Consider the following 25,542-nt stretch of genomic DNA (forward strand, 5'->3'; position numbering starts at 1 on the left):
AGGAAGCGAGCACCAGTCCGCAACCTAATCCATAGAAGAACCCGCGACTATCCCCCTCTGCCCACTATGAGAAAACAACCTCGTAATATATCTCGCCCGATTGACCCGTCAGAAGGGAAGATCACCAGTAAAGGAACGCAGATGGTATGGAGAGGCTGGTGAGAGAATCCGAGAATGTCTTGCGCGCTTAGAAGAAGGTTCAAAGATCACAACACCTTGAGACTGACCACCACAGCGGAAGGCGGTAAATCAAAAAGAAGAGGCCAAGAAATTGATAGACCAGAGGGGTCTATGAGATGAAAAATGGCGCAGAAAGATAACTCCCCGACAGATGGCTGCTGCAGAGGGATGATTGAATTCACAACGTGAATAACCAGCTGGAGGAATGAAAGGACTAGGTCGTGAGGTTGAGGAAGAAAACGCCAAGACTCAGGCGGCCGTCGGGGCTTAGTCATTGTCCTCATGACGCAGTGTTGGATAGATTGAGGTAACATTTGTTATCAGGAGATAATCGCCTCCGAGAGATATATAGCACCTCGAACTATTATATCGCCGTTGCGTGTATAAATAACCCCTCAGAATCTTCATCCATCTTGTCTGTATACAAGATCTATTTGCGCTAGTGGTGGTACTTTGAGAAACTTTATTTAATTTACAATGAAGCTGTTGTCTGCTTTGATTCTCGGGCTATTGCCTCTGGCCCTTGCTAAGTCGATTCTGGTCACTTACCCCCAGAACACCCCAGAATCGGTCATTAGAGAAGCGCGGGAATCCATCATCAGAAGTGTAAGTCAATCGCCTGGAGGTAGTCATCCCCGGGTATCGATTTTTTACTGATTTGCTCTGATCTCTAGGGTGGTAAGATCACTCATGAGTACCGTAAGTGCTGAGTTTCACCCTTGAATGCGATTCTGGTCGTATACTGAAATTAATTTGTTCTCTTTTCATCTCCAGAGCTTATCAAGTAGACTCTCCCTTCTACCTTACAATCTGCTTGGGCTCATATCTAACGAGATGACAGGGGATTCTCCGCAGAGGCTCCAGACACTGCCATTCAGAGCCTATCGGCACAGTCCTCCGAGTACCAGCCAACCATTGAGGGAGATCAAATCGTCTCTATCTATGGTGATAATGAGCCAAAGGTGTAGGGGTTGTGTCTCAAGCTGAAGTATTGTTCTCAAGCTGCATGGCTGCATTCCTCTGTGGGCTATACCGTCTGCCAGGATCGATTGTTAACATGGATTACCTGAAATTGTCACGATTAATGAATCTTGAATGTCTCTTGCTGGGTTTGCTACCTTGAGAATGTTGACTGTATGGACAGTTTCCATCATGTCTTTCTTTCTTTCTTTCTTTCTTTCTTTTTTTTTTCGTGCAATCAGGCCCGATCTATGGCGTTCTGATTTGTGATGATTTGTATTGCATCCTCTGTTGTCTCTGAATATCTGAATCAATAAAGGAAAACTACTTTGGTGTGTTAGTGTGAATTCATACGACAATAGCATTGTCTATAAATTTCTTTTCTTTGTGCAAATAGCACAGCATGAAATGAGTTGTTCAACCTGAAGTGAAAGATGATCTCTCATCTCCGATTGAGTACATTGTACCCCATAGATATTCGCGCGTGGAGCCCGCCTTGAGACACCCGAAGTCGCGCGAGACATCACTCAAATCAAATCCATTATTTAAACAACCATTTATTTAGCCCTGCATCACGCTACGAGATATGCGTCGTTTGCTACAATTGTCGACACACCTCCTATTGCATGCAACTGCCCCCTTTTAACGCATTCACATTCACATTCCTGAGCTCCCCTGAACCACGGATCATCCCTCCCACGCTCCGCCCAGCATGGCGTCGGAACACACGATCACTCAGGCGCTTTTAGAATGGATCAACAGCTTTTCTCTTGGTAAAACGTTGCGGGCTACAGAAGAATTGAACGATGGCACAATACTCTGGGAGATCCTGCAGGACATCGACCCCCAGTACTTCCTCAACGAGCTTCCGGAACGGAATCCTTCTGACCACTGGGTTGCGAAGCTGGCAAACCTGAAACATATTCACAAACACCTCACCGGATACCTGCGCATGCAAACTGGCAAATTGCCTTCTGGATTAGACCCATCCCCGGATCTCCAAGCCATCGCGGAAAAGAACTCGGTGAAGGATACCAACAAGCTCTTGAAACTTCTCCTGATCGCCGCCATCCGCTCGCCAAACCCAGAGAAGTTCGTCAGCGAAATCCAGAACTTGAGTTTACTGGCACAGGAAGGTCTCAAGGTTGCCATCGAGGAGTCCAATGGTGAACTGGTTACAACCGATGTCGAAGATGAAATCAGCGAAGATGCCCCCAAACAGGACCTCCCGGTTGATCTCGAGTTACAATTCGAAGAACGAGTTGGAAAAGTGATTGCGGAAAACGATCGCCTGACACACGAAAAGAAGGAGCTGGAGAAAGCACTGGAGGATTTACACAACCGCCTGGCCCGCCTGCAAGAGAACAATGACACCCTGCAGACCCGTCTTGCTTCCACGGAGGATCGCCTGGTCACACTGAAATCCGGGAAAGGAGACATTGTGGTCAGTGCGAAGGCTCTGGAATCAAAGACGCGTCAGCAGGAGGACTTGATTGCTTCTCAGGAGGAGCGAATCGCCGCAGCGCAGGATGAGATCGACGGTCTGCGCATGACTGTCGAATCATTACATGTCAAAAACCAGAGGTTTCAGAAATTGCAGGATGACTATGATGAGCTCAAGACGGAGAGGGATCAGCTTGCCCGCAAAGCTAATGCGGCGGAGAAGTATCGTCAGAAGCTGCAGGCGAGCCAGGACTTTGAGAAGGAGAACCAAACTCTGAAGAATCAAATCAAGGATGTCCAGCAGCAACTGAAGGATGCGGACTCGCAGCAACGCTGGTCGGCGGAGCGCGAAGTGGAACTTGAGGAATACAGGAGAGTTCTTCCGCGCATCGAGCAGGAATGCAGCGAGATCCAAAATCTGAAGAAACAGCTTGAATTCAACAACCACGCCCTTACGGAACGTCTCAGTAGTGCCGAAGAACAACGCGAGCGGGATGATGCATTGATCAGCGAATTAAGAGATCGAATCCGTGAACTTGAAGGCTCGCCTGGAAGTCCATCGCTCACTGCAGGAACCGAGACGCCCAAGCGAGGCACCTTGCACGAAGATTTCGAGGGCATCGGTATTAGGTACAAGCCAAAGCCACTAAACATTCTCCCCACCATAGCTGAGGAGCCTGAGCTGACTGAGTCCAGCAAATCCGAAAATGACGAATTGAGAAAGGAGGTTGAATCATTGAAGGAACAGCCAACCTCTGTAAGCCAGTCGCAGAAGGATTCACATGAACCCATTGAGCCCATCACTAACAATACCTCCTCACCACAGAGTGGCTCCCAATACGAGGGATTTTCAGAAAACTTCTCGCAGGTCCACCGACTTGCTCAGGCCAATTCGTCACAATGGTATGATATCCAACCTCTTTTCGCATTGCGTACTCACGGACCGTTTAGTGACGAATACTGGAAACTATACGACCACTACACGCAAGCGCTGGGGAAACTCTCCGACGCTCAGGATTCCCTCGACATCACCAAGAGGGCACTGGCAGACGCAATGGCGGAAGGTGAGTCGTTGATCTACTCCAAGTACAAGGCCTTCGAAAAGTTTGCTCATGGTTCCACAGTTGGACTTGTTAGCAAGGAGAAGGTGGACATGATCCACGCAGTCAAAGAGAGCAATTCAGCCGAAGTCGCCAAAATGCGGGCTGAGTGGGATGAGCTCTCGCGCAAGATCCACCTCCTCGAGGCTGAGCTTGATGCCAGTCAGGAGTTGGTACGGGAGGTTTGTGCCGAACGAGATGAGCTGCGGAGCCTCTTCGACAAAAAACAAGTTGAGATTCATGCAGAGGATCAGGAAATGTCCAATGAAATGAAGAGGCTGCTTGTCGAGCTTACATCCCAGAGTGGTGAGTCGTCGGATGCTTCTCAGAAATCCGGCCCGGAGCTCGCCAAAGAGGTTGGCGAATTGATCGAGAAATATCTTGAAAAGCTGGCGAAGCGCGCAGAGGTCAGTTTTCCCCCTTCGCCCCCTCCCAGTGGCTCCAAGTCCACACGCATCGCCATAGTGGTCCCCTTGCAATGTCGTCGCGATACCGGCCTTGCTAGATCGAATGCCTTGCTTCAGCGCCCACCTACTCCTATACCAGGGCTTTCGAGCAGGCACAACCCTTCTCAATCACGTAAGAACGATGCACGTCCATCGCGCGTGAGGAGCTTTGTGTCAAGATTCAAGCGTCACTGAGGGGGTCGCTCTGCACCAATGTGACGCAAACTAGAGGCTGACCAGCACTCTTGTGATATAGTATATCCATCATCAAAACGAACATATCAAATTCCTTCAAGATCGTATCACGCACTTTGAGGAAGATGACACAAATGATGGTATCAGCAAGGAACGCGAGGTGAGCCTCCAATTTTATTCAGTATTTATAGCAACTATATTGTCCGAGAGTGAACGGACATTTTTTTTCTCTTCGTCCCCATTGTGTATCTTCTGACTAATGAGTCCGACTTTCCATCCAGCTCGAGCTCCAGAAGGTCATCGACAATCAGGCCCGCGAATTGGCTCTTGTCAGCTCTGCCTGGTTCGATACTCAGAGTCGCTTGCAGAACAACAATGTTACGGTGTCGAGGTATCGGCACGGTGCCAACATGGCTGAGTTCCAGAAGGGCTGGCTAGGGCGTCAGAGAAGCATGGTCGCTGGACGCTAGCATGGATGGCATCGACTTGCTGTAAGTCAACGTATAGCTTTGTTGTTGATTCCCTGCCTTTTGCGCAAAGGTCATTTTTCCTTTGGTTCCTTACTTTTGAGATCCCAGCACTACATAGAGATACACTGTGTTTTATTATATATACACATATATGCTATTGATTGATACCCGGCTTCTTTCGCAGATTGTCACCCTTTCGGGAAGATCTAGTAGGAAGAATTATAGAGAACCAAGGACAATATATGCACAATATATGATTTCTATATTTTGAGCGCCTTATCCTTACTATACAATACAAAGGTAGAATAAAAAAATCCGTACACGTGGGCCAGAGCCTAGCCCATCAGACCCATTGTCTCGGGTTCTTAAGCACATCCATCAACTCCCTTTCAGGAGCCATGCTCTTAATCACAAGCTCTTCCTCCTCAGTCGGAGAGCCCTCGGTGCGAGTCCCGGATACCGGATCCATGTATGCCCAGCTGGCGGTGCGGGGCAGACTCATGAGGATGCTCTCGACACGAGCGTTGGGGGTGCGGAGACCAAAGCTGGTACCGCGGTCATAGACAAGGTTGAATTCCACATAGCGACCACGGCGGAGTTGCTGCCACTCCTTCTGGGCTGGTGTGAAGGGCATATCCTTACGCTTCTCGACAATCGGAACGTAGGACGGTAGGAAAGATGCAAGAGCGTCGGAGACGAAAGAGAAAAGGGTTTCTTGAGGGTTTTGCGAAGAGGTGGAGGAGGATTCAAGGAAGCTGGCGTCGAGGTCGTCGAAGAAGATGCCGCCGACACCGCGGGCTTCACCCCGGTGCGGCAGATGAAAGTATTTGTCGCACCACGCCTTGAACTTGGGGTAGTATGTCGCATCGTGTTTGTCACAGGTGTCCTTGATGGTTTGGTGGAAGTGCTTGACATCCTCGGGGAAGAGGTAAGATGGGGTTAGATCTGTGCCGCCGCCGAACCACCAATTCTTGTCCCCGCTGACGGGATCCTTGGGATCCGACGTCTCAAAGTATCTATAGTTCAGATGCACTGTCGGGGCCATGGGATTGTGGGGGTGCAGGACCAGCGAAAGACCAGCAGCAAAGAAGTTCAGGGATTCGACGTCCGCTCCGACGAACGATTTGTGATCGGCGCGCATCTTCTCAATGGCTGGCCGTGGCAATTCACCATAGACAATGGACACATTGACACCGGCTTTCTCGAAGACATTTCCATCCTGGAGAACGCAAGAGATACCACCGCCGCCATTGGGTCGCGTCCATGTATCAGTCTGGAACTTCTTCCCGTCTACCCTGCTGAGTTCGTCGACGATCTTCTGCTGCTGTTCCTTGATCAGCTTCTCCATGCGCAAGCGCATGGGCGAATTCTCACTGATTGTCGACTGCTTCTTCAAGGCCTCATCGAGCTCCACGATCGAAGGAGAGTCGAGTTCTGTTACGTCGCCGGTCATCTGCAGAATGTTGTTTAGAATGCGTTACCGAGCAAGTAATTGCGAAAGCTCGGTCTTACCATGGAGTATATCAAGGCACCTATGAAGGGGACACCGATTGCCAGTCGAAGATATGGTCTCCACACAGTGAATTGCTGTGAATCCCGGGGCTTCTGCTCCGTTGTGTATTTGCGCAAAGAACCTCGCAGTGTACGAGTAGAGTCGCGGCAGATTCGAGGAGAAATTTGGCACAGTGACCTCCGAAGAGGCATGTACGGCCGGGGCAAGGCCATGGTTTAAGAGGATCGGAAACGAGCGAGCAATTGGCTGATGTCTTGTAATCAGGTGATGTTTCGAAGAGTCTCAGGTGCGACTATCTATATCAGAAAGAGAAGTTATCCCGAGGGTCTTAGGCCCCAATGGAATCACAAAAAAAAGGTAGCGTATTTGGTCTTCAGAACAACGATATGGTACCACCCGCGATCATGATATTCGGAAAGTAAAGTAACGCCGCCTCGGATCAAAGATTGTTTGCCACGTTTGCTGCTGTTGTCTGGTTTGCACTGCAATAGCCAGACATCTTTATCAAGTAAGTTTGTTGTATTTGCACCAACCACCAACCCATTGGAAGCATTTCTGCCTTGCTGCAACCTGCCTGAGGTTATTCATTGTATGAGTCTTTCATTCAGGATGATGTGATGGTATGAGTCAAATGCGTGATTAATATATTTGTGGTAACACTAGTAGATATATCTAATACTGAAGAATGTACAATTGTGTTGACACCAGTGTAAAAGTATTACAGTATATGATCTTACTGAAATTGAGGAATCTGGCTTCTTAACTTAATCGTTTAGTTATACTTCAAAAAGCAGGCATGTACTATGAGATATGGATAGAAAATCTCTATAGATACCATTGTTTTCTTCTATCTAGCACATACGACCACAGGGTGTGGAGAACAGGGCTTCCCGTCCGCTCAGCCGTACTTAAGCCACACGCCGGCCGGTTAGTAGTTGGGTGGGTGACCACCAGCGAATCCCGGCTGTTGTATGTTTTTGACTCTTTTACGTCTCTTTCTTTTTTTTGATAGATGTTGGGTTTAGCACCCTTACTGTCTTATCTCCACCCTATTCGCCCTGTTCACCTGAAGTTATGAAACTGATGTCTCACTTCTGGATGAATGGCTTGAATGTTTGACTTGATGAATATTAGACTGTCAAGTTCCCTCCTACATCCGTTTTAGGCAGTAGTTCCCAAGCAATCCTATTAAAATCCTATACCGATGGACTTAAAGGGTGTCCAGACTCCAGACGATAGGAGTACTCCTTAGTACTATGGATTCCTTATAAGTTATCGCAAATATCGTGGAAAAATAGTTGACTGTTGAACAAATCCATCCTGTGCAATAGTCGCGGGTGTATCCGCTGTCAGGGTTTTCTCCACCAGTCCAGGTACTCCGTAGCCTCTCTTTAAGAAGCATTCTCAGTAGTAGTATTTCAGCCAACCTCCTCTCATCTCCAGTCTACACTATCGCTGCAATTATTAATCAATACCCCCCCTCCCGAGTCCGCTTCCTTTGTCGGCGGGTGGGCGTGGAAAGTTATACTCCTGGTTGCTCTCCGGTTCAATTCCTCCGGAATTCAGTCATTGCTGTGGTCGTTATACATCGATGACTGACGAGCAACTGGACAAGGCAAAACTAGATATGTACCTTGGCTCATCTTCCCGAGGCGCACAGTGTCTACGGTGGTGCAATACGCACAATTCGTCGCCTCTCAGGTGCGTAAAGTATTCGGCCTTTTGCCCATATGGCCTTGTATTTTGGGATTGCATTAGACTAGACGCTCTGGGATTGCCAGGAAGAAACAATATGCGCGCAATGTGGTTCGACTGGTCTTGCATACTCTCAGAAGATGATTGGGACGAAATCTTAAGACTGCAGCCCGCGACCCCAAGGCGTGATGAAGAAGACTTTGAGCAATATGACCCGTGGTTACGGTAGCGATATAGCGACACCTGTTGAAGGGACACAGACAAAACTACCAAACACAAATCCATTTTTTAAACAATTCTGATTCTATGGACGACCTTAAACGCAACCAGCAAGTGACAGAGCCGCACTTTCAGACCAGAGATAAACAATCCCGGTACGAAGACAAAGGAACCACCTCCAAGGTTTCCGGTGAGGCCGAAGATAAGGCCACGGCTTAGCTCAAGCATTCACAACTTCGCAGGCTCAATATTGAAGTACATCACCGGCTCATCACCACTTCGTCCGAATACTGTAATTTTAGAGACTGTCCTCGGGCCTAGTGTGGTCTTGTGCTGGGTCAACAGCCAACCGATACCGCGGCCGTTAGGGGAGTAGAGCAGAGTATAGTACGCATCAGACCCGGGCCTGAAAGTCCTGCCCTTCTCCTTCATTGGCCGCAATTCGCCCCAGTCCTTGAAATCGGCTGGTTTCCCAATGGCTCTTCTCATGATAGCGAGTGTATCATCGTTGATAATTATGCTCCGGAAGATATGCTCCAGGTTCTGGACATTACTGTTGGTCTCCCTGGCCATCCTCTCCCAGAGGAGAAAGATCACGTCTGACCACTGCTTCAGCGGCACGAACTGCTCAGGCTTCCAGTTCGAATTTTTCTATACAAACTCGGGGCTCTTATTGTCGTCCGCAACGATTAGCCCACCTTTCTGGTTAAACAGACTCTGATAACAAGCTTCAGATTCCTGCCAACACACAGTCAATGTTAACGTGGAAGGCTCCAGTGCCTATCATGAACTCACTTTGTACAGTTTACCATCAACCGTCACAGCCCTCGAATGATCAATCCTGACCAGAAAGTTTTTCTCCGCATCGATGTGAGTTCCTCGAAAGCGCTCGTCAGAGTGTCTTGACCCAAGACCGGGTCAGGGTCTTCGTCATCATCCACAATCCACCCATATCTCCATAAACCTCGTATGGGATTTGAGTACCTAAGAGTATGTTCCCTCTGATATGGAGGATCTGGATAAGATATGATAGCATCACACTGCTCAAGGTGGAGGATGACCAGAAGCACATGACTCATCCAGTGCTGGTGGGGCTACCCTGACTGTCTCTCACCCCGTGATCCCGTATGATTAGGAAGGTATCACTTATCAGGTGTATGATACACCAATGATACCATACATTACGCGGGGCTGATACCTTGGAAGTTGGGACTTGGGTTGCCTTCGTCGTCCTGCGTCTTGTTTTGTCATCGGCTTGACTTGTGACCTGTGTCTGCCTGCAACTGCTACTTACTACTTACTCCAACTGATCTACCATCACCAACCACCATCATCCTCACCTCTCTACTTCACCCATTTTCCCATCTCCATCTCCCACATCTGTCGGCTTCTTAATCGTTAATAGTGCGATCTTCCCATCTCAGCTCTTTCTACATCGTCATATTTCGATCCTAACGAACTTCCAACAGTACCTTATCCGGTTATCCTCCCTTATCTCTCACTATGCGGTCGAAGTTCAAGGACGAGCATCCCTTCGAGAAGCGCAAGGCAGAGGCTGAGCGTATTCGCCAGAAGTACGCAGACCGTATCCCGGTATGTTCATATCCTTTTGAATTCTGGAACGTTTATCGACAAGATTCTACGTCTTCCAAGCAGCAAACATCTCTTCCTCACCGCTTGTTCGGTTACTAACTCAGCTGTCTTATCCCACAGGTAATCTGCGAGAAGGTTGAGAAATCAGACATCGCCACCATCGACAAGAAGAAGTACCTCGTACCCGCGGACCTCACTGTCGGTCAGTTTGTCTATGTCATCCGCAAGCGCATCAAGCTTTCTCCCGAGAAGGCCATCTTCATCTTCGTTGATGAAGTCCTCCCACCCACTGCTGCACTTATGAGCAGTATCTACGAAGAACACAAGGATGAGGATGGCTTCTTATATATCACGTACGTGTTTAATTTTCCTCCCGTCCTTGCTCATCAAATATCCACTGACCTCCATAGATACTCTGGCGAGAACACTTTTGGAGATTGCTGAGCATTGATCGACCATTATCCCACGCAAATTTAATCTTTCTTTGTCACCGTCAAGATGTCCCCCTCCACGGATTGTACGTGCAAGCTCTCCGATCGAGAGACCGACCGATCTATGAGGTAGAAGGACTGCCGGAACGTTGCGGTGATATCCCTCATGTACGCAGGCGTTATCTCGGGTGTGCTGCATCTGTTTTATGAACTTGATTGGCGAAATATTATGGGTTTGATGGCTTGAACGAAATAAATCACTCATGGACTTTGATTCGGTTGATGCTTATTTGAGATAAATCAGAAATCGCACTGGCTGTGTCATCAAAGTTGAGATCGATCTGTCGCTATTAGTCCTCTTCTCGAGTATTACTCTTGACTGTAGCTGTTGATCGCCATCACTAAGCTAGATACCCATCTTGACCACTGCCTTCCTGGATTCACCATACCAGATAGGTGCCCACGTTAGCGGATCTGATAGTCAGTTTGCTTGGGAGGAGCAGGCCTGTCAGCGACCAGATGCTCCAAAGCTTTTACCTTACAAATGATTGATAGCAATATCAGGAGCATAAGAGCAACGCAACCCGTAGACGGACATGTGAACAGACACAAGTACTATGAGCTTATCTAATCAGCAAGTCCGATCTCGCCGTAGCCGTCCAGGCCCGTTTGGGACTAGCGCCAGCGACTCGGAGACGAAGAACAGCGCAGGCGATGGACCGATCAAGTTGGGCTTGCTTCATCTCTTCCTCTCTTCCTCTATCTCTGATCTTGTCCGGGGTTTCTGGTTTCCTTATTCTTCTTTTTTCATCCGTTTGTGCTGCTCGCTTGCTCGTAACTTCTTTAATCTTGCTTCTCTATTCATCTTGTCTGTGTTGTGCTCTAATACCGCTTTATTTATTTTACTTTTTTTTTTTCTTCTCTTCGGCAACAAAAAAGTTTCCCAGATCCTGTTCAAAATCAACCATCCATATTCAAGATGTCTCCTGCTATTGTTCAAGCCGGTGCTGGCTCTGCCTCCAAGGATGTCAAGCGGGAATCGGCAACTGCTCGTCTCCTGGGCTCAGGTTCGTGTGCGCTCACGTCTGGAGATTCTGACCAACGACTCATCTGTTTACAATAGGAACCGCCGGTATTGCCGAATTGATGGTCTTCCATCCTGTGCGTCTCTCCGAGTATCTCTGACAACCATTCTTGCGCGGAACTAATATCAAATGCAGGTGGATACCACTGCGAAGCGTCTGATGAGCAACCAGACACGGGTGAGTCAAAGTCTCCTCGGAACTTGCGAACGAAGGTTGCACGGGGTGGCTGACTGGTATCATGGTTAGATTACATCTGCCGAAGGCTTTAACCAGGTTGTCTTCAAGGAGTACGCGAATGCTCCTCTTGGCCGCAAATTTACCTCTCTCTTCCCCGGACTTGGCTATGCCGCTGGTTACAAGGTCTGTAACCAGATGCCGAATTCCGAAGAAAACCCGACAGTTCGCTAACAACTTCCAAAGGTTCTGCAAAGAATCTACAAGTACGGTGGTCAGCCCTTCGTTCGCGATTACTTGGCTCAGCACTACGGAACCGACTTCGATAATGCTTTCGGAAAGGGAACTGGCAAGGCCATCATGCACGCCACTGCTGGAAGGTTGGTTCTTGCCAATCGTTGAAGATGGTGTGGGTCGCGCTTGCTGACATGATATAGTATCATTGGTATCGGAGAGATCGTCCTTTTGCCCCTCGATGTTCTCAAGATCAAGCGCCAGACGAACCCCGAGGCGTTCCGCGGCCGTGGTCTCTTCAAGATCATCTCCGATGAGGGTATGGGTCTTTACCGTGGCGCTGGCTGGACTGCGGCCCGTAACGCCCCTGGGTCCTTCGCTGTAAGTGCTCCATTAGAGAATCCAGCAACAGTTGTGTCGGCGGGGATGCTAACAATATGTACAGCTCTTCGGTGGTTCTGCCTTCGCCAAGGAATACATTTATGATCTGAAGGATTACAACAAGGCCAGCTGGAGCCAGAACTTCGTGGCGTCCGTTTGCGGTGCCAGTGCCTCTCTGATCGTGTCGGCTCCTCTCGATGTCATCAAGACCCGTATCCAGAACCGCAACTTCGAGAATCCCGAGTCTGGATTCCGTATCGTCTCCAACATGATGAAGAACGAGGGCCCTAGCAGCTTCTTCAAGGGCCTGACGCCTAAGCTGCTGATGACCGGCCCCAAGCTCGTGTTCAGCTTCTGGCTGGCTCAGACCCTGATCCCCGCGTTTGGACAGGTTGTATAGATGTATAGATGATTGAGTTATTATGAGCCTATATTTTTTTTTTGTTAATTTTTCCTTCTTGATGGCTTTTCGGTGTGATGACAGAGCATGCAGTGTTGGGCCAATCTGTTTTATAGATTTGTTATGGGTTACTAGGTATTCAAAAATGACACAACTCCTCTTAATCATGCTCTCGGGCAACGGGTTATCGATCGAAAGTCGCTCATTTCTCTGCTGCATGATACTGGGGAGAGAAGCGTTCGAGCAGTACAGCATTATTTTGGACCAAGACCTCGGCTGTTCCTTGGTGATCTGCCTCAACTGGTAGCGCGTATTCTTAACTCAGATTAATCCTGACAAATTGTACTTCAGTTCTGTGTATAACATCCCAGTCATCAACAGTAATTTTCGATGAAGTCGTTCCAGCATCGAGACATATATATATAGTAGCGAGATGGATTCCCTATCAATATCCATAAAGGTTGTATTCGGGCTAACAAAGAACCTAGATTTTGGATTACAAAGCTGAATGGATGTTCCAATACATAGCAATCTCATATACCTAGTAGAACAGCAATTGACACTTAGAATCAAAGTACCACAATGACTTACCCAATACCCATTCTCCAAGAAAGACACAGATAAGGCTTCATACCACACGTGACCATGATCTGCTATCACGATCTCCGCAAAAAGACCATCCAAGCTCCTCCAACACAAATGAAACTCCAATCTATTCCCCCATAGACAATCAACCACACATCACTCTCTCCCTATTCACACAAACAGAGCTCAGCTATCCACCATCAACAACACAAAAAAAAATAAATAACAACAACAACAGCAGCAGCAATAGCAACAGCAACATTCACCATGCCCACCTACCTAATCTCCAAGTCCGTACTTTCCCCGTCCACCACCCACACCCGCTGGTCTGAACGACGCATTGCATTGCTAACTCCAACCACCAGACTCGCAGACCCCATCTTCGCCTTCTTGATCGGGTCATCCGCCGCGCTGATCCGCATCCGTCGCGAAGAACGAGAAAAACACCCTGCGCGGGCGGCGGAGATCGGCTTCGGGGCTGTTGCGCAGACGGGCGTGAATCGGTTGCGGAGGTGGTGGGCGGGGGATTTTGAGGGATTATGATTACGTGTAGGGAGGGGTTTGGCTTATGATGCAATTTGGATTTGGATTTTGGATTTTGGAGCGTATATGCATAGGATATGTTGGTGGGTGATGGTTGTGTTGTATATTACCATATCAAAAGTTGAATTCAGGGTAGATTCATGAATACGGAGTAGAGCTTTTGGAATAACTAGTGGTGGCTCTCCCGCAAGCAGTTGACTACGAATTTGAACTACAGAATATTTACTATGGAAGTGGTGAAGTAAATAATTTTTAATTGCTTAGAAAAAAGCAATTCTGCAGTAGCAGATCATCATGCGTGGAAACAATTAAGAATCTATGCAAGTCATCGCAAAAGGAAAAAAAAAAGATCCCATAATTTCGTAAAACAAGACGTGAAAGGAAAAGCAAGACCCATTATTGCCTGTCCCATAACATCACAGGGCAAAACAGAAAGGAGAAAGGAAAGGTTGCTCAGCGAGACATTTAGTCAAGCTCCTCAGGGCGCTCCTCAACCTCGTCAGCAGTGCGGGTAGCACCACCGGGGGCAGCACCGCCAGGGGCACCACCGGGAGCACCACCATAGGCGGCGGAGATGATGGGGTTGGCAACACTAAGATCTACATTAGCATTATGTTATGAGATTGGAATGAAAGATGCAACATACCTCTCGAGATCCTTCTGCTGGGACTCGTACTCGTCCTTGGTGGCGGTCTGGTTGTTGTCGAGCCAGCTGATGACCTCATCAACCTTGGCGGTAACCTTCTCCTTGTCGGCATCGTTGATGGTGAGCTTGCCCTCGCTGATGGTGTTCTTGAGGGAGTAGGCATAGGACTCGAGGCCGTTCTTAGCCTGGATACGGGAAGCCTCGGCCTCATCCTCCTCCTTGTACTTCTCGGCATCCGCCAACATGCGCTCGATGTCCTCCTTGGACAGACGGCCCTTGTCGTTGGTGATGGTGATCTTGTTGGTCTTACCGGTACCCTTCTCAACGGCGGAGACGTTCATGATACCGTTGGCATCGAGATCGAAGGTAACCTCGATCTGAGGAACACCACGAGGAGCAGGGGGGATGCCAGTGAGCTCGAACTTACCAAGGAGGTTGTTGTCCTTGGTACGGGCACGCTCACCCTCGTAGACCTGGATGAGCACACCGGGCTGGTTGTCGGAGTAGGTGGAGAAGGTCTCGGACTTCTTGGTAGGGATAGTGGTGTTGCGCTTGATCAGAGGGGTCATGACACCACCAGCGGTCTCGATACCGAGGGAGAGAGGAGCGACATCGAGCAGCAGGATCTCGTTGGTGGACTTGGAGCTGGTGTCACCGGACAGGATAGCGGCCTGGACGGCAGCACCGTAGGCAACAGCCTCATCGGGGTTGATGGACTTGTTGGGCTCCTTGTTGAAGAAGTCGGCGACGAGGCGCTGGATCTTGGGGATACGGGTGGAACCACCGACCAGGACAATCTCGTGGACGGAGGACTTGTCGATCTTGGCGTCACGGAGGACACGCTCAACGGGCTCCATGGTGGAACGGAAGAGGTCCTGGCAGAGCTCCTCGAAACGGGCACGGGTGATGGAGGTGTAGAAATCAATACCCTCAAAGAGAGAGTCGATCTCAATGGAGGTCTGAGCAGCGGAAGACAGGGTACGCTTGGCACGCTCGCAGGCAGTGCGGAGACGGCGAAGAGCACGAGCGTTGGTGGTCAAGTCACGCTTGTGCTTGCGCTTGAACTCGCTTACGAAGTGGTTGACCAGACGGTTGTCGAAGTCCTCACCACCCAGGTGAGTGTCACCAGCAGTGGCCTTGACCTCAAAGATACCCTCCTCAATGGTCAGGAGGGAAACATCGAAAGTACCGCCACCAAGATCGAAGATCAGGACGTTGCGCTCACCCTCGACCTTCTTATCGAGACCGTAGGCAATGGCAGCAGCAGTAGGCTCGTTGATGATGCGGAGGACGTTCAGACCGGCAATGAGACCGGAGTCCTTGGTGGCCTGACGCTGGGAGTCGTTGAAGTAGGCGGGGACAGTGATGACGGCGTTGTTAACGGTGCCACCGAGGTAGGCCTCAGCGGTCTCACGCATCTTGGTCAGGACCATGGAGGAGACTTCCTCGGGGGTGAACTGCTTGGCCTCGCCCTTGAACTCAACCTCGATGATGGGCTTGCCGCCCTTGTCGACGACCTTGAAGGGCCAGTGCTTCATATCAGACTGGACCTCAGCATCTTGAAACCGACGGCCAATCAGACGCTTGGCATCGAAGACAGTGTTGTGGGGGTTCATGGCGACCTGGTTCTTGGCGGCATCACCGATGAGACGCTCGGTGTCGGTGAAAGCCACGAACGAGGGGGTGGTACGGTTACCCTGGTCGTTGGCAATGATTTCAATGCGGTCATCTCTGAAGACACCCACACAGGAGTAGGTGGTACCCAGATCAATACCGACAGCGGGAGCCATTGTGAAGAGGAAGTATGTGGAGGGGTATTCGTGGATAAGGTGGGATTAATGTACAGTTGGCAAACTGAGTCTCTTGTAGGGGGGAGAAGAGAGACAACAGGTATGTCAGATGAATTCAGATAGTAAATGAGTTTGAGTATGAAGAGAAAATTGAGGGAGAGAGAGACCTGGGAATTGTGCGAGAGAAAACATTGATATAGTGGAGGGCGGTGAGCTCAGCTCCAGCGAAGCTTCTAGTCAGAGGGAGCTTCGATGGGGATCCATGAGGTTCGACGGGCTTCGACCAGGAAAATTAGGCTGGGATTTCTTGACGCATCTTGGAGAATTATTATCAGCCCATGTTCTGGGCCTTTCGATTGGGCTACCAGAGACTTCTGGATGGATCTGGTGTCTGTGTCCCCAGAGATGAAGCCTAGAGGGACTCCAGGAAGCTCATCGTTGTTCATCGGTTTCGATCTACTATCTAGACTACAGGGGAAGCTGATTATTCTGCCCTCTATTCTTTTTTTTTTTTTTTTTTTTTTTTTTATCTTTTCGGATGGCGGGGTCATGGATGACGTAATACTCTCCTGGCCCACTTCGACTTTTTCTGCCCCCGGAGGAAACGGAGCACAGAGAGACAGACAAGAGACAGAAGAAGACACCTTGCTCACTGAGACATTCTACGATGAGGGATTGCTCAACTTGATGACCCTATGTATCGACTGGAACACTCGAGCACCCATTTCTTCTCGTCATCATGACTGCAACCATAAAGTCTATCGAAGCGGTGGTTCCATGTCTGTCATGACTGCTGGTAGTGGAGGGGGGGGGGTTCTGTGGTTTTTGTTCCCCAGCTCTCGCTTCCTGAATGTTGCCATTCTCTCTCCGAGCCTTTTGGGAGTATCTCTGCATCATACGCGCAGACTGGCACTGCAAACTTGCTTCATAAGCTCAGAATGATACCCTCATGAGCGTTCCCGAGACATCTTTTCGGAGAAAAATTAACCGTAGAAAAAAGCAGGGTGGCAAAGTTGACTGGCCTGTGCAAGAAGCAGCGGGAGCACACCACTTCTCGGATATCTCTCGGAGAACGCCGCATGGGAATGATGGAATGCAATCTGCAATCTGATCTGATTCCTGTTCCAAAATATCTGAATCGCTGAATCTTCATACAGACTTTCCAGGCCCATCTGCATAGTTCCTGTCGAAGTGATTCTTCAATGGCTCGTTGCTATGGTAACTGAGAGCCTCACATAAGCTCGATAGCCGTGCATATGTGCCTTGCTTGATAACCTCCTAGATCAGTGTTGTAACTTGTCACCTGTCCAATATGGGGTAACCCTGCTGTTATCTAGAAGTTGAAGAAGTCAAAAGTCGCTCGACACCGGTGCTGTCAGGGATCAATAATTGGGAGTCATCAATGAGGCTTTGAGCAGTGAACTCAGTTCTCTAGTAAACGTCCTCCCGATTGAGTCTCACCTTACTAAACCATCATTTGAATCTGACCTGGACTCCTCGTATCTCTATTCAGCTAGAGTGAAGCTTGTATCAATGGTTCAAGCCACAACATACAAAGGTAGAGAGGATCGAGGAAGCAAGGCATCTCAGAGGAGCCTCAGGCTCGAACTCTCTGTAAAAATGGTTTAGCGTATTATAGGTGATTAGAGCAGGACTGACCAATCAGCGAGCGTCAACCCCAGCGCAGAGATCCCAAGGTGCATCTCCCCTTGCGACTGATCTGTTTAGTTTCTTGTTGTTATTCATTCCTCTACCATATCAATTTCATCCACCCTCTTTACGCTACTTAAGGACCCTCTTTACTCCTTTCGACCACGACCCCTAGGACTTTCTAATCGTCTCTCCTTGTACGTATCTTTTGGCACTTTTTAATCCTCTTCCAGTCTAGTAACACCGCTCCCAGAATACCGAAACATAGCCATCTTACATCATGGGTGACAACAATCGGGCTACTTTCAGCAACGACCCTGCTGCCAATGCTCCCGATGCTGCTGCCGTTGAAAAGGGCAAGGGCAAGGCTGTTGAAGAGCCCGCGCTCGAAATGAGCATGGACGAGGATGAGGAGAGCGAGGAAAGTGAAGCTGAGGAGATTGTGAGTTCTCTAGTCCGATAACAATTTTTAGGAACATCGATACTGATTTAGTCTTTGTCAATTCGCATAGGTGGCCGATGGTATGAAATATCCTATCACATATGAACCTTCGTCTACCTAGGGGGATCTCGAGCTAGGAGTCAAGCCATGCTAACGCCTCTCTTTTCACAGAGGATGATGAAGACGATCATGACAACCTCGAACCAATCTCTCAGAGCAACATCATCGCCGGCGGCCGTCGGACACGAGGAAAGACGATCGACTTCCAGGAAGCAGCCGAGAAACTGAAGGATGAGATGGATGAGGACGATGATGACGAGGATTTTGAACCTAACGATAACGACATGCGCAACTAGATGCGACAGTTTTTACGAACCGCAATCGGGGAAAAAAAAGATATTAAAAACCCCTTAGGAATGGGAAAATACGAATAGGACAATTCATAGCTGGGCGTAGGTTTATTGGGGGCACTCTGTTTTCAAATCAGTGAAATGATCTTTTTTCTTCGAGTATACACAGATACTGGCTAAGCAAACATTTGATTTTCGTTTAATCATGGATTTCCTATATCTCGAACTGTCAGTATGTATGTAGCTTGCAATCAGGGTGAGCCTCCACGCTCGTCCCCAGAATTTGAAACAAAACTCGCAGCAGTCGCAGTCCCAACGACTCCTACAAGTAATCAAGCTCTCATGAGAAATTTTTTATCAAAGCAAATAAATACCCTCGAGTTCTCTTCAATCAGTCCTTTTGGACATTTGTCTATCAGCGTATTCACGTGCAGCGCTTAAGCGAGTCACAGACGCCCAAGTGGCAACTCCACACTGTTGTTCTGTCGATTCACCGCAAGTAGATCGCATAGCTCCAATAGTGAGAGTGAACTGTGTTGGATTTGGGATCTACTCGATCGCTGCAAGCGTCACAGAATTTGAAGATTCCATTTGTTTGCTCCCCAATCAAAATGCGCAGCATTTAGCTGGCCGCGCGCAGTTCAATATCCTCATCATCTCCTGATTTGCATCATACAATCTACGCTCTCTCATGGCTTCACGGTATGTATGCAGCGAAGTTCCACGCACGGGCATCCCGAGAAGTATTTGGACTTTCCAGATGCTAACAAACATATTGGTAGATTTTCACGATCTACGCTCCACCAGCGCGACCCTCGCGGTTCTGCGTCCCTGTTTGATTCATACGGCGGCGATTCTCGACCGGCCAGTCGGTCACCGGCTAATGTTGGCGGATACGGGTATGGGGGCTACTCGCGCTCTGGAAGTGATGGACATATGAATGGGAGTCCCGCGGGTGGATTCAGAAAGGCTACTCCGGATAACAAGTGAGTTGCCGGTGGATGAACATCAAGGATCGCCTGTTCAGTACTTATTAATGGGCATAGGGGACATTATTCCGACGCTGTCCTTGACCACCTTGAATCACAGAATGACAGCCAAGTCGAGGGCATCAGCGCGAAAGTAAAGATGCTGAAGGATGTAAGTCGCCTCCGCATCCTGACCCTGTCGGGGGCCCGCACCGATCCAATGCTGATATCGCTGCCAGCTTACGCTCGCCATTGGAGACGAGATCCGCGACACATCTACCATTACAGAGCTGAATGATGCATTCGATAACACTCGCGTTCGCCTACGAGGAAACATGACCCGCATGCTGCGAATGGCTGAGCGTACTGGTGTCGGCTGGCGTGTGTGGCTGGGATTCTTCCTGGTTGTCTTCTTGATCTTTGCGTACGTGTGGTTGACTTAGCCTTACTATGCTTGGCGACGCTCGTTCACCTTTCACTCGCTCTACTCGGTTCACGACTCAGGGCACCAATGGTTCATTTGATTCCACTTGATCTACATCATCCAACACATATGTGGCATCAAACCACCTGTTAATATCTCTGCGACTTGGCCGTTAGATGACTCCTTCTGCGGCGTTCTTTGGCGTTGTGTGCTGGTCATCAGCCCGATATCATACTAATATCTAGTTCCCCCATCAAGCTCTGATTTCCCTCACCCAGCAGTGCCACTATGGCACACGATTTGACGTGTCTCCTCCCAAAAGTGCATATTTGGAGTCGAGGTTTGCTCTTGCTATCCTTCAGACATTGTATCACTTTGTTTGCATTCTACTTGTGTATATATACTCGTTGGACAAGGGCACCTAGACCGCATGAGCGTTTCTCTGGGATCTCTCAATGTTCCTTCTGGTACCACTAATTTCATACATCCTTCTTTACTGTAGAAGAGGCAGTTCATCTTGATCGTCAATCTCGTTGCATAGGCAGCTCTGATTCCTACGGTTGATTATCGTGTGGGAAGAGTATCAAAACTGAGTATAGCAGCGAGTCGTAATATCATGTCAGCAACTAACTATACGTATGCATAAAATCAAGCCAATCGCCCGTGGAAAAGATTAAGACAATCGTTCACCAACTCCTTTTTTGTAAAACATGCCCTCTGAGCAAACGCCATGCATATGCAATATAACCCTGCCGCAGTACTAAACATTAGCTTGACCCATAGGTTTTACTCCAGGCTATCCCTCCCCGTGCGCCGTCGCGGAAATCTGCCAAAGATACTCCGCCGACTTGTCTGGCTCGTCACCGAAGCACGCAGGTCATCTTCATCGAGCATCATGCCGCTGGTGTCAAGGGCATCACCGCCGCCGCTCCAGCGCTGCAAGAACCGGCGCTGGGCTTCTGTTTCTCGGCTGCGCTGAGCGGACGGGGGTGGAAGGCCGCGACTGCTGGCGGTGCTGGCTCGAAAGTTCGGCGCGAAGTGATCATGGGCGAAACTCTGATCGTCAGCGTCGTCAAACTCGGCATCGGTATCGGTGTGCTGCCATTCATCTTCCTCTTGTGATCCGTCTTCGGCTGCTTCAGGGATCTCGTCGTCCAGATCGCGCTCCATTATATCTTCTTCACCCCCTCCTCCTTCTTCCTCTTCCTCTTCGAGGTCGCTCATGTCATCCTCGTCATAGTCGTTTGCTGCGCTGGGAATCTCATCATCCAGATCTGGTTGGTCATCGAAGCCTTCGTGATCTTCCAGCGCCTCTTCATCCTCCTCGTCGTCCTCCTCCTCCTCATCATCCGGGAACGCCTCAGGAATATCATCATCCAGATCCCTCTCCATGTACCCCTCCTCATCCTCGACATCCTCCTCCTCTAAGCCCTCATCTCCTTCCTCCACCAGCCCATCCGCATCCGCATCGGGGATATCATCGTCCAAGTCCCGCTCCATACCCGACTCATCGCCCTGGTCATGCATGGGATCTCCAAACTCATCCAGCGCCGGGTCAGCCGTCGCGGCAGCGGCAGCGGCCATCTCCGCCGCGGCGGCCGCAAGCGCCTCCTCGCGCTCCGCCTCCTCCTCCTTCATCCCCAGCATGGTCTTGGAGCATCCCGCCGGCTTGATCCACGAGTATCCGAAGGACGCGATGTTGTTTTTGCGGGCGCGCAGCGCGCGCTCCTCGAGGAGGAGCGTCGACAGGCTGTTGCTGGGGCTTGAGGAGGCGCGTCCGTTGGGATGTGATCCATTGCGGCGTGGGGTTGGGAGTGGTGGTGTGTCGGTGGTGGTTTGGTGGTGTTGGTGGGAGGTGCGGTAGGGTTGCGAGGAGCCGAACCAGAGGTCATGCGACTGCTGGGGTTAGACAAATTCTTTGAATCAGAGGGAGGAATTAGTTGGAGGTCGGAAGATACGTACATCGCGAGGGGTGATGAGGGGCAGAGAAAGCATGGTTGTGTATGCTATGTTCGAAAAAAACAGACCAGCCAGGTTGACGTTGACCTGGTGATTACGCAACGACAGATCACTAGATTGTTGTACGGCAGCGGATTCGAACGTCTTTCTCGCTATGGTTGTATCTTGAGAATTGTATTGCGTATCTAGGCTCTCCTTCCAACTGATTGTTGCGGGTGTATGTATGATCCCCAATAATACGATGTATCCAACCGTGAATGCAAGTGCGGAGAAGAAAAAAAAAACAGAAAACAAATGAAGCTCAAGTTGGAGATCCGTCCACACTGGCGCGGGGAACTTTAAAACACGAGCATCTAGATTTTAGATATATTCATGTTTCTAAAAGTATATGGCACTCAGGCATAGATATTTCTCCAATATTATCAATTGATGGACCTCTCATACGGAGTATATATTTTGATTGCTGACTAGAATCATGCTAAACCACAGAGGACGCCGCCCCCCTACTCACCTCTCATGGGCCATGGCTCTGTACAAATGATCATATTGAAGCTTCATATATCTCTCTGGCTTGCGACCACCATTATTCGACTACCATTCATTACAGAAGAGTCTCCAATCTCCAATAACCTTGTAGTAGCACTAGCAACTAGTAAGCCTGTACGGAGTACTAAGGGGGTGGTAGACTGAAATGGCCCAGCAACATCTGCTCTAATACCATAGCAGACGGCAGGTTGTGGTGAGACTGCCTTCCAAGTTCCAACACTCTCATCCTTTGGAGAAGCAAAAGCCCCAAGGCTGTAATTTCAGGTTATTAAAGTAATGAAACCACCTCCAACTCCAACCATCCATAGGTATTCAATCCACTCCGTAGTTCATTTCAATACAGAATACAGAGTATCTGCTCTGTACTCTTGTTCTGTTGGAAGTTGGAACTGCCCGAGTCCGATCTTCGGCCGTTTCAAACAGGAATTCCGACATCCCCCGATGGGTGGCAGTCCAGTCCCCTGCTCCAACAACACCACCACGTCCGGTGAACCCAAAGCGGACAAGAACGATCAGGAAATACCGGGAGATTTCGGAAGACGGAAACATTGGCAAGCTGCCACTCCGCCGGGTCACATGATGGTTACTTGCACTCGACCTTACCTGAGCAGTTTGAAGAAAGAAAGAATCAATCATACGGGGTAAACAAAGAACAACCCACCTATGCAGAGTACTTATTGCGATTGAAAGGTTGCGAATGGTTGGTCTGGCTTAAGGGGTCGGCTCCGACCTTTTTTCCTTGATGACTCGTGAGTCACAGTAGTTCAGATAGTTCTCTGCATTCGGAAGTCCTGATGAGTAGGCATCGTGATTCGGATGTCTACCTATTATTTAATCGTCTTTTATTCGTTGAAGGGGAAAAAGGCATCCCATTCATCTCCATCAGTTAGCTAAGCGATTCTCAACTGGTGGTAAAGTAAGGTATCGAAAGGAAACTCGAGGACCCGAATGAATGGATCTTTCAATCAATCAGCTTCGAGTATTCTGAGGAAGGTTCCTTAAGCCTTTCATGTGGTCTTCCAGACAAATGGTCAATAGAGAGGGGGAAATGCCGAAAGAGGTGTAGTAGTCATCTCCCACATCCCGTAGCTAGTGGGAGGTGGACAACTCGATTCCAGACGATCATCAAAGGAGATATTTGAAATCAATTGATTTATCTATTCTTATTACTACTACGGAGTATTATCATTGGAATTACTGTGATCAAGCTCTTATCTTCTGGTCTAAGCCGGGTCCAACAGGGGACATACGGAGTAGTGTGCTGCATAAGAACTATCCAGCATTAACTAATTAGCATTAAGATACGGCTCTCACTTGGTGAGTTCATAATGGAAGTTGCCCTAGGCTGCCCGTACTGCGGTACTTTTCCCGGGGTGCTGGTTAATTTCACCTTGCCTATTGGCCGGGGCCTTCTAACGGGGCTACGGGGGAAGGAGTGGATTCCCCCAGGGTGTGTTCCTCAGAGGCTCAGATCTCAACTTCCTCTGGACTCTGGAGTTAACTCTGAACCCACATGGCTAGGAAAATGAATCAGCATAGTCGGTAGCCTAGGTTCAAGTACCATTTTACATGGTATTTCAACTTCCACAAGAGAGTGGACATGCTTTGAGTCCCCATAAGACAAGAACTGGCACTGAGATCATTGTATTGTTGCGAAGCGCGATAAGCCAATCTGTGAATATGGCTAAGGTACTGGCTAGGATGCAGATTACGCCTCGGCTGCCCCGAAGTCGGGTTGGATACGGGGTACAGTGGTACAGACTACAAGTAGCACAGTCCGTAAGGCATCGATCATCTATACTCCGTTGAAGAGGGTACCTAAATAAGCAGGGGGTAAAGTTGGAGAACATCCAGGGGAGGAAGTAAGGGGGGGGGAAAGAGTCGGGACGGAAGAGGAAAAGCGTCTAGCTTGGCCGTTGTCGGAAGTTCTGGCTCACAGGCTTGATTTCTGGGCGGACAGTGGAGTGTGGACTGTCGAGACCCAAGGCGCTAACGGAAGGTAACGGACCAACTGTCAGTGCTCCGTGCCAGTAATTTACCCGGCTTGTTCATTATTACTACCTAGGTATCTAGGTACTGTAGGTAGCACCCCTCTGATCTTGCAACACTTAACGGAGTATGCATAGATAGTACTCTGTACTCCATACTCTGGTTACAGTTGAGTATGAACGGGTATAGTACAGCTAATCTGACAGCCAGTACGGAGTACTTCATGGATGTATGCTGATCGCTTAGCAACCAGAATCCTTCGACTGCACCTTGGTGTAGGCTGTACACAGTAGCTGCCTGTCAGCTTCAGGCTACTTTAGGACATGATAGTCAAACACTCTCGAGATTGATCGGAGTATGAATCCTAAATAGACTCTGGTAATAATATCTTGAGCACCATATACGGACCACATCTTGATCGCTTGGTCTAACCACGGATGAAATTCGCTAACTTCGCCTCAGTCTATTTAGCTTTCGCAAGAGACACCGTACCAGTCTTCAACCAACGAATTGGAGCGCAATCGAGGATAAGCAATTGTATCCTTGCACTGCCCCACATGAGTGACATCCACCCACTCGGGTCTAACCAATATACAGGACGCCATGTCAATTAAACAGTACTCCGTACTTCAAGTCTACAAATCCTAACGATTATAGGTAAACTGGTACTTAGGGTTCTCAAGTACCTAGATATACTCCGTAGGTAGAGCATGTGGAATTATTTGTCTGATTTCCAACAAGTCTTGGGGAAACAGAAAACGCATCGATCGATCTCATGTCCATGGCTGATCAATTCATCCTTGACGATTAGAGTGCTCCCCAGACAGTTATGCTCCAATCATTCACGTATTCCTTTGCAGATGGGATGTTCATACTAGTAAATGGCATTTGGCTGACGAATGGATCATGGTTCATCGAACTAGGTAGAAAGTCTTGAGACAAGGAGAATCAGTAATTACCAGTCCATACGAGTCAGTACAGTCCGTACTGTACTTTTCGCTCGGATACTGCGTGGTACAACCATACAATGGTACAAGTACAACACTTTCTTTTTTAAAGAATAATGATCTACTTCGAAGACAGCTAGCTAGTTAACTCTAGTACTCTACTAACCCAGGAAGCTAAGCGGCC

At 48.9% G+C, this 25,542-nt stretch overlaps 10 protein-coding genes across 10 annotated transcripts, besides 7 other annotated features; 7 read left to right on the forward strand and 3 right to left on the reverse strand.

Moving 5' to 3' along the window:
* Window positions 1-657: 657 nt before the first annotated feature.
* ACLA_027110 (uncharacterized protein) lies at window positions 658-1,148 on the forward strand (the record flags this gene model as incomplete). The annotated part of the gene is made up of 3 exons (XM_001269414.1): window positions 658-786; window positions 855-883; window positions 1,022-1,148. 3 exons carry the CDS (start codon window positions 658-660, stop codon window positions 1,146-1,148), a joined length of 285 nt encoding a protein of 94 aa, XP_001269415.1.
* A 187-nt stretch (window positions 1,149-1,335) lies between these two features.
* Window positions 1,336-1,363: a microsatellite.
* Window positions 1,336-1,371: a microsatellite.
* Window positions 1,372-1,852: 481 nt separating this feature from the next.
* Window positions 1,853-4,794, forward strand: ACLA_027120 (putative microtubule binding protein HOOK3; the record flags this gene model as incomplete). The annotated part of the gene is made up of 4 exons (XM_001269415.1): window positions 1,853-3,486; window positions 3,535-4,090; window positions 4,386-4,484; window positions 4,606-4,794. The coding sequence occupies 4 exons, from the start codon at window positions 1,853-1,855 to the stop codon at window positions 4,792-4,794; spliced, it is 2,478 nt and encodes an 825-aa protein (XP_001269416.1).
* Window positions 4,795-5,137: 343 nt separating this feature from the next.
* On the reverse strand, window positions 5,138-6,519 carry hem13 (coproporphyrinogen oxidase; the record flags this gene model as incomplete). Its single annotated transcript, XM_001269416.1, has 2 exons — window positions 5,138-6,247; window positions 6,307-6,519. 2 exons carry the CDS (start codon window positions 6,517-6,519, stop codon window positions 5,138-5,140), a joined length of 1,323 nt encoding a protein of 440 aa, XP_001269417.1.
* A 3,205-nt stretch (window positions 6,520-9,724) lies between these two features.
* On the forward strand, window positions 9,725-10,258 carry ACLA_027140 (autophagy-related protein 8; the record flags this gene model as incomplete). Its single annotated transcript, XM_001269417.1, has 3 exons — window positions 9,725-9,814; window positions 9,935-10,167; window positions 10,225-10,258. The coding sequence occupies 3 exons, from the start codon at window positions 9,725-9,727 to the stop codon at window positions 10,256-10,258; spliced, it is 357 nt and encodes a 118-aa protein (XP_001269418.1).
* Window positions 10,259-11,224: 966 nt separating this feature from the next.
* On the forward strand, window positions 11,225-12,519 carry ACLA_027150 (putative mitochondrial GTP/GDP transporter Ggc1; the record flags this gene model as incomplete). The annotated part of the gene is made up of 7 exons (XM_001269418.1): window positions 11,225-11,312; window positions 11,369-11,406; window positions 11,466-11,507; window positions 11,577-11,690; window positions 11,751-11,884; window positions 11,942-12,119; window positions 12,184-12,519. The coding sequence occupies 7 exons, from the start codon at window positions 11,225-11,227 to the stop codon at window positions 12,517-12,519; spliced, it is 930 nt and encodes a 309-aa protein (XP_001269419.1).
* Window positions 12,520-13,325: 806 nt separating this feature from the next.
* Window positions 13,326-13,365: a microsatellite.
* Window positions 13,366-13,371: 6 nt separating this feature from the next.
* ACLA_027160 (uncharacterized protein) lies at window positions 13,372-13,647 on the forward strand (the record flags this gene model as incomplete). Its single annotated transcript, XM_001269419.1, has 1 exon — window positions 13,372-13,647. One exon carries the CDS (start codon window positions 13,372-13,374, stop codon window positions 13,645-13,647), a length of 276 nt encoding a protein of 91 aa, XP_001269420.1.
* Window positions 13,648-14,112: 465 nt separating this feature from the next.
* Window positions 14,113-16,083, reverse strand: hsp70 (molecular chaperone Hsp70; the record flags this gene model as incomplete). The annotated part of the gene is made up of 2 exons (XM_001269420.1): window positions 14,113-14,239; window positions 14,294-16,083. The coding sequence occupies 2 exons, from the start codon at window positions 16,081-16,083 to the stop codon at window positions 14,113-14,115; spliced, it is 1,917 nt and encodes a 638-aa protein (XP_001269421.1).
* Window positions 16,084-16,582: 499 nt separating this feature from the next.
* Window positions 16,583-16,618: a microsatellite.
* Window positions 16,586-16,610: a microsatellite.
* A 1,395-nt stretch (window positions 16,619-18,013) lies between the features above and the next one.
* Window positions 18,014-18,531, forward strand: ACLA_027180 (histone H2A.Z-specific chaperone CHZ1; the record flags this gene model as incomplete). Its single annotated transcript, XM_001269421.1, has 2 exons — window positions 18,014-18,175; window positions 18,313-18,531. 2 exons carry the CDS (start codon window positions 18,014-18,016, stop codon window positions 18,529-18,531), a joined length of 381 nt encoding a protein of 126 aa, XP_001269422.1.
* Window positions 18,532-19,233: 702 nt separating this feature from the next.
* Window positions 19,234-19,936, forward strand: ACLA_027190 (SNARE domain- containing protein; the record flags this gene model as incomplete). Its single annotated transcript, XM_001269422.1, has 3 exons — window positions 19,234-19,511; window positions 19,572-19,665; window positions 19,733-19,936. The coding sequence occupies 3 exons, from the start codon at window positions 19,234-19,236 to the stop codon at window positions 19,934-19,936; spliced, it is 576 nt and encodes a 191-aa protein (XP_001269423.1).
* A 767-nt stretch (window positions 19,937-20,703) lies between these two features.
* Window positions 20,704-21,912, reverse strand: ACLA_027200 (uncharacterized protein; the record flags this gene model as incomplete). The annotated part of the gene is made up of 2 exons (XM_001269423.1): window positions 20,704-21,813; window positions 21,880-21,912. The coding sequence occupies 2 exons, from the start codon at window positions 21,910-21,912 to the stop codon at window positions 20,704-20,706; spliced, it is 1,143 nt and encodes a 380-aa protein (XP_001269424.1).
* Window positions 21,228-21,261: a microsatellite.
* Window positions 21,720-21,769: a microsatellite.
* Window positions 21,913-25,542: the final 3,630 nt, after the last annotated feature.

The sequence above is a fragment of the Aspergillus clavatus genome, genomic scaffold (assembly GCF_000002715.2).
Source record: "Aspergillus clavatus NRRL 1 1099423829805 genomic scaffold, whole genome shotgun sequence".
In the NCBI taxonomy this organism is placed as follows: Eukaryota; Fungi; Ascomycota; class Eurotiomycetes; order Eurotiales; family Aspergillaceae; genus Aspergillus; species Aspergillus clavatus.